Consider the following 12,183-nt stretch of genomic DNA (forward strand, 5'->3'; position numbering starts at 1 on the left):
GTGACAGGAAAAAAACATGCTTTTTTGAAAAAAGGCCGCCATCTGTTGGATGTAATTGCAACACATGCTGTAATCTCCAAAAGTTCTTCGCCGATTTCTTTGGAATTTTGACACAAAGTTCCATTCATATACGCGTGTATTTTTATATACCTACTATATAGATGCCACCCCTGGTAACAGGTAAAAACATGCATTTTTTTAAAAACAGCGCCATCTGTTGCACAGATGACCAACACATGCTATACTAAATGTTATGATTCCATTGATTCAATTTTTATTTAATTATTTTATGTGACATTGCGTTGGAATTGAGCTGTTTTGTTTACCATACCGTTCATTTCGTGAGTATAATTTATTTTTCTTATTTTTTCATTATTTTATTTCGTTTTTTGAACTGTTTTTCTTATACTTCAGTGATGGGAACAGCTGGGGCCAGATTCATGAAGCAGTTACGCAAGTATGTATGAACGTGTTCATCGCTCCTCAGTCTTTGACGGCTTTGGTTACATATATTAAACAGTTTACAAGAATGAAAACCTGCCAATCAACTGTTGTTATTATTATAAATAGCTTCTTGGTGCTTCAGAGCTCACTAACTGTTTAATAAATGTCAAGAAAGCCGCCAAAGATTGAGAAAAGATGTACAGGTTTGTAAGTGTTTGCGTAACTTCTTCGTGAATCTAACCCCAGAAACAGTTTTCCTTTTTCCCAGAATAGGAAAACTGTTCCCAATTTTCTGATGGGAACATCAGATCATTTGATCATCATACAAGGGAGTGGGGAATGGTGGGAAAGACGAGGTGACGGGCGTGGGGGATGGTGGGGAAGACCAAGGGAGGGGGGAGGGGGGAATGGTAGGAAGGACGAGGGGGATGATGGAGTGGGGGATGATGGGGGAGGAAAAAGAGACGAGGGAGCGAAGAATGGTTAGGAGGACGAGGGGACGGAGAAGGGGGGGGGGGGAATGGTGGGGAGGACTGGGAGACAGGGCAAGGTTGCTGTGGCACAGTAATGCACATGCGTTGCTGAGCCACAGCAATGCGTGGCCGGGTACAGCTAGTATATATATAATATTTTTTATTCTTGGGTGGTAACAGCTTTCCATTTCCCACTTCAAATCCTAAGTAACAATACTAGCTCTGGCAAAGGTACATTTGTGCAAGTTTACAGTTAAATTAGCCTCCTTTAAACATTTTAATAATTTAGTAAAACCTTTCATATGGTCCTCCCAATTATTGTGACAAATTGCAATATCATCCAAGTATGCTTTACATTGTGGCATGTCTTTTAAAACTAAGTTCGAAAGTCACTGGAAAGTTGCTGGGGCATTTTTCAACCCAAAAGGCATTACCACAGGAGGTAAGGTTCCTAACAACACACACACACAAATTCACAGACGCACATGGCCTGATATGCATGTTAAAAATGGAAGACATGAGATGTCTGATCACATTACGTGTGTAGTTCACTGTCGTGTGATGAGTTACTTGAATCTACCTGAATTTACCTGAGGGCCACCAACATAAGTGGCCTCGATGAAGACAGAAAGACGACGGCTTGTCATAGGTACCCTCCATTTGCATTGATGTTCTTTTCCAGCAGTAATATACAACCCAACAGAGTTTTGGCGTTTAGGGCTTCTGCGGGTATGTAGTTCCACAGGTTTACAACCCTACGGGTGAAAAAGCATCTCCTGTTTTCTGACTTATATTGTGGTTTGTTGAGCTTGAACCCGTTGCTCCGCGTTCGTGTGACATCTGACCTTTTATGAAGAAATTGTCCGGATCGACATCCACCAAATTTTCTGTATTTTAAAGGTTTCGATGAGATATGGCTTGCCATGCCTGGTTTGCAGTGTTGTTAGCCCAGTGGCCTTCAACCGTTCCTGATATGAGAGATGACTTAGCTCTGGTACGATATTTGTTGACTGGTGTTGCACCTTCTCCAGATCAGCTATGTCTTTTTGAAGATGAGGTCTGCATGCCTGGATTCAATAATCCAAGTGGGGGTGCACCAGAGACTAATACAATTGATCAACTACTTTCTTTTCCTTGACGGTAAAGGTACACTTGATTATTCCCAGCATTTTGTTATCTATTTTTACTGCCGCTCCTACTTGTTGTGCAACTTATAATGAATGATGGATTCTGACTCCAAGGTACTTTTTTTCGTCTATCTGTTGTAAGGTAGTGCTGTCAGTTTGGTAGTCTTGACTTAGATTGTTGTGCCCCACATGCAAGGTCTCGTTTTTATCGATATTAAAAATGCATTTCCCAGTCATCTGACTATTTGCGGAGTTCATGTAGATCTCTTTGTATGGTCTCAATATCACTCTCACTTCCCACTTTACCATAGATCTTAGTGTCATCTGCTAATTTGATGATGTGGTTTTTAATATTCTCATCTATGTCATTGATTTATAAAACAAGAAGGGTTGGCCCCAAAATGGACCCCTGTGGCACCCCACTTAGCACATTTCCCCAGTCTGATTCATTCCCATTTAGCACGACCCTTTCTTCTCCATGTTTTAACAATTGTTTAATCTATTCCAATATTAATCTATTCCAATTGTTTTAACAATTGTTTAATCTATTCCAATATTCCCCCATTTATTCCATATGCCTGTAATTTCCTTGCCAGTCTCTCATGTGGTACCTTGTCAAAAGCTTTAGCAAAGCTAATGTAAGCTACATCTACCAGAAGTTCTTTGTTTGAATAGCCGGTTACCATTTTCAGAAATGTGAGCAGGTTAGTAAGGATCTATTTTTAACAAACCCATGTTGCGTTGATTTTACGAGATTGTTTTCTGTGAGATGTTGTAAGATTCTTTCCCTTAGGATTATCTCCATGAGCTTGCAGATGTGTGATGTCAAGCTGACCGGATGGTAGTTTTCTGCCGATTTTTCTGTCTGTTTTTGTAAATATGGGTAACATTTGCATATTTCTAATCCGGAGGAACTATCCTTTGGTCCAAGGATTTTCTGAAAAAGAGTTTCAGTGGCATGCATTTGCCAGTTCCTTTACGATTTTGGATTGGAATCTATCCACACCTTGAGTTTTTGAGTCTTTTAGTTTGGCAATGCTCTTCCTGATTGCGTCGCATGTAATTGGTATGTCCTTTAATTCATTCTCTTCACCCCCTTCAAACATTTGTGTAGGTGATGGGAGGTCATTCAATCTTTCTAGTGTGAACACTGATGCAAAATATTCTTTCAGAGTGTTTGCTGCCCATCTATCATCCATTATATCTTGGTTAGTCTCATATTTTAGAGGTCCTACTGAGTTCTTGGTTTCGGTATTACTTTGTATATAGGCATAGAATAATTTTGGATCGTCCTTTATATTTTAGGCAAGTTTTCTTATGTAGTTTCCTTTGGTTAATCTGTTTCCTGGGAAGCTGAATTTAATGTCTTTTCTCATTTCCTGATAGTTTCTTCAATGGTTTCCAAAATTTTATGCTCAACATGGACTACGTGATTATATTTGTTATTCGACAAACTAGTGCTTCGTTAAAAAAGCCAATTTCTTACAATGGTTGTTTAACTGTTAAACTTTAGAATAAAAAGTCGTCGTTTGGGTTAAAGAATGTGGGCCCTTCACTCTCCCCAGACAAATCCATGAGTCTACTCAAATGTGCAAACTCTGTATCAAGGAAGAACTCCAGCGACGAACGGCTATGTCAAGGACGGCAATAGCTGCTATGCGAGAGGCATGTCAATCGCCAGCACGGCTAGAGAACTTGGAATAACAAAGCCAACTGTTAGACTGTTTTTTTTTTTATTAATTTTTACATGCAAGCATGCTTATAAGTACAATAAAAGTAAACAATAACAACATAGAACAGACCAAAATAACAAAGCACAAACGTGCAAAAACATAAAGGAACAAATGTACTAAAACAAAAAACGCCGACCGGAAGGGCCGACCACAAAACAACAATAATTACAAACAAACCACAACAAGCAAGTTAAAACACAGTGGAATACAATGCAGAAATAACACACCAAAATATGAAATATTCAGAACAAGGCTACCAGCACCTCAAACACACACGGAGAGGCACCAACACAAAACGAAAATAATAATAATAATAATAATATAATAATAATAATAATAATAAAATATAATAATAAAATAATATAATAATAAAAATAACAACTAGAAAGGAAAACAAATATACAACAAACAAAGAATAGCACAATGGCAAAACTCGACAAAAATCATAAACCCTGACCGGGTCACGCCAACAGCCTGAAGGGCACTCAACACGACACAAACAAGCGCACAAGCAGCAACATAAAAACATAGAACCACAAAGCACAACATAAGAACACGACATCCACAATCAGACACACACCAATCAAACCCCAGACCTCACAGGAACCGGACACACACAAGCCACACAAACCCACAACCACAAACCGGAGCATGCAGGAACTGGGAAACAAACCCGCCCCACCCACACACACCTGACCCGCACCCTACAATACACAAAGGAATCATGAGCGAGGAATACATTTCTCAGAGACAGGAATATATTTACCAGGGAACGAATCCCAAGGATACCGTCGCTTATAGACCTCCCAAATCAAATACTCCATGTCACTGGGGGGACGATCCCCCTGCCGCCGTGGGCCCAGTATAAACTCGGGAACCTCAAGATCAGGTGGAAACGGCCACTCCTGAAGCTCACCGACGCAAGTCGCATAACGAGGCTGGAGAGCGCAAGCCACGTCCTTCGAGGTAGCAGCAGACGACACCAATGAAGCGTACGAGGGCTGCCGGGACGGCCGCGTCGCCATACGCACAGGAGCAGGGGACAAGCAACGAGATGGTAACGTCTCCACCGAGACCGCAGGAGACACTGAAGAGATGGCCAGAGACAGAAGAGGCGTCGAGACCGCAGTCGATGAAACGGGGACCGAGGAAGGGGTTACAGAACCACCAGAGCGAGCAGTCTTTTTCAACACCATCACCAGGCCCCGCTCACCGCGAACCTCAGCAGGGGGAACCACCCCCCACGAAGAACCGGAGCCATCCGAGGCAGGCGACGCACCCGAAGCAGGAACCGCAGACACCATATCTGAAGTGGAGGCCGAAACACCGGCACTGGCATCCTCAGACAAATGCCCCTCCGCCGTCACCGTAGTCTGCAACGCAACCGTAGCCACCCCACCTTCGCCGGCAGATCCACAAGCGTCGAAATCGCCAACGTCAGCCCAAGCTGAAGACGAACGCTGGGAACGCTTAGGCTCTGGCCGCACATCATCAGACCCGGAGGCCGACTCAGAGAGACGCGCAACACAAGCCGGGCGAACCGACGCACGACGCAGAACGGCAGCATCCTCAACCACATGGGGCACCAGGCCAGGCACAGGAGGAAGCGCCGGATCCACCCCATCACCCAGCACAGCCGGAACAGTCGGCAAGGGTGCAGGGACAGGGTCAGACGCAGCAGAGGACGAACTGGAAGACGGGGGAATCGAGCAGCAGCAGCAGTCTGAAGAACCCCAGGGACACAAGTCGGAGCAGGACGATCACCCTGCGACGCCACAACATCTTGTGGAGAGGCGACAACAACAGGGGGCGCACCAGGCGGCGCAACAGGTGACACAGGGGGCACATCCGTGGCTGAAGAGACGTCCACATCCACTGAATCCTCCTCCACAGGAAGCGGTGGAAAATCCTCCTCACTGAAGAGGTTCACAGGTGCAACGGCAGGCGCAGAACAGTCAGCAGCCTGATGGCCCAAGAGGCCACAACGATAACACGTCCGAGGCTGATGGGCGTAAAACACCCGAACGTTGTAGCCCATAAGCCGCACAGAGGACGGAATATCTTCCCGGAGCCTCATGCCCAGGGTGCGAATGTTAGTCCTCACACCCTTAAGTGGACTGGAAGACACCACGTTCACCCGCACACTAACCACTGCGCCATACCGGCTGAAGTACCGCCATAGCAGACTCTCTGGAAACTCCAACGGAGCCCATGCACACTGACGTAAGTGAGGGCACCACTCCGATCAGATAGTGACACAGTGCCCGCACCATCCGGCAGGGGCAATGTCCGCCCCTCGTAACGACGGAGAAAGTCGCGATATGCCAATTCCTCGGTAAACTTCAATATTGCTCGACGAGCCGTCACCAGCTCGACACCATAAATGTTGATCACAGGACATGAAGCAACTCACACATCAGCGCTATCTCCGGGTACCCAGCCCGGCAGGAAAATTCGAGGCCCACAGACTGAGCCCGCAGTACAGGGGGGAGGGGGACCCCCATCGTTAACTCCACGTCAGCACAGGCAGGCAGAGACACACCCGCCCTCAACCGGCCAAACTGGTAAACAACGCCAACAGCCGGAGCGCCGATTCAACACGTCCGTCCCCAACCGAAGCTAGGGCTAGACTCCAACTGTTAGACTGTGGTGCAGCGGTGGGAAGAATCCGGGAACTTGAATGACAAACGTCGGTTGGCGGACTTAGAAAAACCTCTCCTGAAGAAGGCCAGGGAATTCTCGAATGCAACCGTCAGTCTCCCTTGATATATGCAGTTGCTATCAGGGATGAACTGCAATCTGAGGTATCTGAATGAACAGTGCGAAACCTAGGAATGTTAGGGGTAAATAGCAATAATTACTGACCAATAAATGTGTATGTAAATACAATAATTTCAGTCACAGTCCATCAAACAAAGTCCAGTAATATACTTCATCGTCATACAGTATTATAAAACTGTATCTGATGTGCCTTGGTATTTGTAAGATGATTAACCAACATAACATGGTTAGACATTTATTATCAAACAATTAGAAAGAATCCATATACATAAACAGGACAAACTTGAACCCCGTTTGATATCATCCCAAAGAATCAATATCTTGTCCATCTTCCGTTGCTGTTTATAACCTGCAGCCTTTGGGACATTAGGGCGACGGGGTTTTACATTAGCCGCAGGTTTCCTGTTGATGGCAGGACAACCCCCAAGTCTGCCTGCGTATGTGAAGCAGACGTTGGTGGGATCAGTCTTGCCCCGGCGCCCAGTTGCTAACTATGTTCTCATGTACATTATCTCTGGGGCTCATTTCGCAGTCTTTATTAGGCCACTCGGGAAGCTCAGTATTGCGTTGTTCGGCAAACCATTGCTTAACATCCGTACATTATGGGTGGACCAATTATCTTGTTAAATGATCTGTAAAACGAATTAACAATTGCTATTAACACTTCAGGAAGAATACTTTATAATATATTTTGAGGTTAAGCTTAAAAAAACAATGAACCTAGTAAAATATATGTCCAATGGCAAAGGCTGAGTAATATTATTGATTGAAAGGTAGGATTGAGTAAACCTTTTGGATAGTAAATCTTTATTAAATAAGGAATTCAATACCTGCATGAATATTATTTTCTCAGGGTAGGGAAGAGCATATGTGCACACCAGTGTTAACCTGCCCAGCACAGGTAGGCTGACAAGTGTAAACCTGTTCATCATTGGAAGATTGACCCATGTTACAACTTGACCATCACCGTCAAGTTGTCTAGTGTAAGCATGTCCATCATTTGCCAGAGTACCAGTTTGGCTAATGTATGCTTGTCTATCACCGGGAGGATGACCACTAACAACTGAACAATATAGTCTCTGATGAGAGGGGAAGGCATCACAATCACTCATACGCCGCCAATGGACACAGGAGCATTCCTGTTGCCAGCCATTAAATGACCACAAAGGCCTTAAAACTGGTCGTTGTCCGCCTCACACTTCAGCAATAGATAAGTGAAACCCTAACTAGTCTTTGTACATTAATATTTTGGCCAAGTTTGGTTGTGCTTAAGTAGTTTAAGATAATTGTTGAGTGAAGTTACGATGAATGAAATATAATCTATCAGTAAGTAGGGTTATTTAATGATAATCCCATAGCGAAAATAATTATAATATAATCATGTGTTCTTTACGTTTATCTTAGCCAAAATTTTGACGACAAGAAGAATTCTGACGACATATGTTCACCTACCAAGGAAAGACCTCGGAGCGGCCATATTGGGATCTTCCAGATTTAATGTTACGTCCATGCTTCTTTGCCAGCTATAGCTTTAAAAACATAAATAATACTAACCTGAATGTATACTATCCAGTAATTACACATAGAGTAGAATAATAGCAATACTTGAAATAAGTTCTAGTCCAGATTCCATGGCAGTGTTGCCGAGGTCAGTTATATGTGTATCTTATATATTTAGGTATGTGCACCAAATATGTTGGTGCAGAGCACATGAGCATCCAAGTGACTGTCCCGTGGAACACAGATCAAAATAGTCAAATTAAATCATCGAAATTAAATCTGAATCTGAACGCTCAACATCACTGGACACCCTAAATTAAAATTAAAAATATTAAATACAATTTAAATCTCACCAAAGTTTTATATGGCTTTAAATAATTTCCTAATTTATACAGTCAACTTATCTCAACAATTAACAGCAAATTCACCACGAAAGCATGCATGCTAATTGTTGGAAGTATTGCTGCAACATTCATGCTAATAGTTGGTAGTATTGACACCATGCATGTTCATTGGTAGTAGCATTGACACAGCATGTAAACTCAGTATTGGTAATAATGACACAGCACACACACACACACACACACACACACACACACACACACACACACACACACACACACACACACACACACACACACACACACACACACACACACACACACACACACACACACACACACACACACACACACACACATACACACACATTATTGGTAGTATTGACAAAATGTACACTCATTACTAGTAGTATTAACACGGCTTGCGCACTAATTGTTGGTGGTATTGACACAGAATGTACACTCATTGTTGGTAGTATTGATTCAGCGTTGACACTCATTGTTGGTTGTATTGACAGCATGCACTCTTATTGCTGATGGTATTGTCCAAGCATGCACACTCATTGTTGGTGTTGTTGAAGCAGCAGGAATACTCATTCTTTGTAGTATTGACATAGCATGGACGCTCATTGTTGGTAATATTGACCCAGCATCTTCACTCATTGTTGGAGGTATTCACGCAGCATGCACACTCATTGTTGGTGGTACTGACACAGCATGCTCACTCATTGTTGGTGGTACTGACACAACATGCACACTCATTGTTGGTGGTACTGACACAGCATGCACACTCATTGTTGGTGGTACTGACACAACATGCTCCCTCATTGTTGGTGGTACTTACACAGCATGCTCACTCATTGTTGGTGGTACTAACACAGCATGCACACTCATTGTTGGTGGTACTGACACAGCATGCACACTCATTGTTGGTGGTACTGACACAACATGCACACTCATTGTTGGTGGTACTGACACAACATGCACACTCATTGTTGGTGGTACTGACACAGCATGCTCACTCATTGTTGGTGGTACTGACACAGCATGCACACTCATTGTTGGTGGTACTGACACAACATGCACACTCATTGTTGGTGGTACTGACACAGCATGCACACTTATTGTTGGTGGTACTGACACAACATGCTCACTCATTGTTGGTGGTACTGACACAACATGCACACTCATTGTTGGTGGTACTGACACAACATGCACACTCATTGTTGGTGGTACTGACACAGCATGCTCACTCATTGTTGGTGGTACTGACACAGCATGCACACTCATTGTTGGTGGTACTGACACAACATGCACACTCATTGTTGGTGGTACTGACACAGCATGCACACTTATTGTTGGTGGTACTGACACAACATGCTCACTCATTGTTGGTGGTACTGACACAACATGCACACTCATTGTTGGTGGTACTGACACAGCATGCACACTCATTGTTGGTGGTACTGACACAACATGCACACTCATTGTTGGTGGTACTGACACAGCATGCACACTCATTGTTGGTGGTATTTTTTATGCTTGTTGCATTCTCACGTTGAAGTACATTGTATGATAGATGTGAGAGACAGTGTATGAATGATACAGGCAGATGTATGACGTCCACAATAGTTAAAATGGGATAACAGAAAGGTTTACAATAGACTGGACATGTGGAGTAGATGACTTGTGGAGTGGACGTGTTGATTTGTTGACTGACAATGGACTGGACGTGTGGATTTGATGACTACCATTGGATCTGAACATGTGGGGGTGGGGGGTGAGAGCTGGACATATAGGTTGGGTGTCTGACAATTGACTGCACATGGGGGATGGCTGGCTGACAATGGATAGTACATGGTGCGGTTTGATGTTTAATGAAGTATTGGCATATGGTGTGGATGATCGATGATTGACTGGGTGTGTAGGGCTGATGACTGACAGTCATCCACCCTACATACTGGTCGGAGAGGTAACGACGAGTTCGTAAGGCAAATGAAGGAAACTGAATTAGAAGTAAGGGGAAAAGACTACTCGTAAACACAACGCCACAGTCTGGGACAGTTGACCATTGCACGATGGGTATGCAAGAGGTGAGGCGAGCACGTTATAATAGCTGTATCATAAGGTGCTTCTCTCACAACCATTTAATTTGAGCAATATGTATTTACTTGGATAGTTAAGTAATATACCTAATCCGTCAACCGGAGCTGACTGTAGCCTGCACGGTTATAAAACATTACTTCGAAATATATTATACAATACACTAATCATTTACTTTTGATTTGTTGACCAAGAATGCCCTCAGCTGTGGTTTCAAGTCGATTTGGTAACGTAGATAAGTTCATAACAAACAAATACACAATTTACCTGATGTTGTTATCCTACATTGCAACTGCATGTGTGTGTGTGTTTTCTTCTGTTGTTATCTAGCATATGCGATTGACAATATTCTGCCAACATTCAGTATGCATTATTATTATAGTTACTTACTAAAAGACAAGTTGAGGGTGATGGAGGCGCCATTATTGAAGCAAATCTTCTTGCCTATTGACCTCAAATGAGGTTCATGCAGTAGAAAGCTCAGTTCCTGCTCCTGCTCCTGCATGTCATTATCTGCAGCCTGGTTAAAAAATATATTAATAATATCCACTCGAGAGCATTAACAATAATTAGAGATTTGTAAATTGTCTGCAATTCTTCAAAGTAATGTTTAAAACTGAGAATTTCTACGAATCTGTAATATAAGCGAGACTGAAAAGACTAAGATACGCAGAACAATATATCAATATTTATTGACAAGGAGAGAGGTGTATATAGATTGAGGACAAACGTCGCTTTTCGCTCGTATGCGCTACGGCTAAATATCGCCTGAATTCAAAATACAAATTTATTGTCCACTTCAATTTTGTAATTTGTAAAAGGACAAGTTGGACAAACAAGATGAATGTTGGAAAGACTAATGATGGAGTGGTGAGTCAGGAACAACGAGGTGTTGAGGCTGCTGGAGACTCATGCTTATATATAAAATATTCTCGTACTTATAAACATATTACGTGAAAGTTAGGTAGTGCTTTTTGTCTACATGGCGAGTCAACAGTGAACACAACATGGTGAGTCAACAGTGAACACAACGTGGTGAGTCAACAGTGAACACAACGTGGTGAGTCAACAGTGAACACAACATGGTGAGTCAACAGTGAACACAACATGGTGAGTCAACAGTGAACACAACGTGGTGAGTCAACAGTGAACACAACATGGTGAGTCAACAGTGAACACAACATGGTGAGTCAACAGTGAACACAACATGGTGAGTCAACAGTGAACACAACATGGTGAGTCAACAGTGAACACAACATGGCGAGTCAACAGTGAGCACAACATGGCGAGTCAACAGTGAGCACAACATGGCGAGTCAACAGTGAGCACAACATGGCGAGTCAACAGTGAGCACAACATGGTGAGTCAACAGTGAGCACAACATGGCGAGTCAACAGTGAGCACAACATGGTGAGTCAACAGTGAGCACAACATGGCGAGTCAACAGTGAGCACAACATGGTGAGTCAACAGTGAGCACAACATGGTGAGTCAACAGTGAGCACAACATGGTGAGTCAACAGTGAGCACAACATGGTGAGTCAACAGTGAGCACAACATGGCGAGTCAACAGTGAGCACAACATGGCGAGTCAACAGTGAGCACAACATGGTGAGTCAACAGTGAGCACAACATGGTGAGTCAACAGTGAGCACAACATGGTGAGTCAACAGTGAGCACAA

The 12,183-nt window shown here is 43.3% G+C and overlaps 1 protein-coding gene across 2 annotated transcripts in view; it reads right to left on the reverse strand.

Moving 5' to 3' along the window:
- Window positions 1-6,842: 6,842 nt before the first annotated feature.
- The window catches only part of LOC138358971 (uncharacterized), a 189,108-nt gene continuing 183,767 nt past the window's right edge, over window positions 6,843-12,183 (reverse strand). For both annotated transcript variants that reach the window (XM_069317465.1, XM_069317464.1), the window contains 2 exons: window positions 10,893-11,022; window positions 6,843-7,190 (listed from right to left, as the gene is read on the reverse strand). In XM_069317465.1, the coding sequence (XP_069173566.1) occupies window positions 7,174-7,190; window positions 10,893-11,022 (147 nt within the window). In that variant the 3' untranslated portion in view covers window positions 6,843-7,173. The remainder of the gene's footprint in view (window positions 7,191-10,892; window positions 11,023-12,183) is intronic.

The sequence above is a fragment of the Procambarus clarkii genome, chromosome 88 (genome assembly GCF_040958095.1).
Source record: "Procambarus clarkii isolate CNS0578487 chromosome 88, FALCON_Pclarkii_2.0, whole genome shotgun sequence".
Taxonomy (NCBI): domain Eukaryota; kingdom Metazoa; phylum Arthropoda; class Malacostraca; order Decapoda; family Cambaridae; genus Procambarus; species Procambarus clarkii.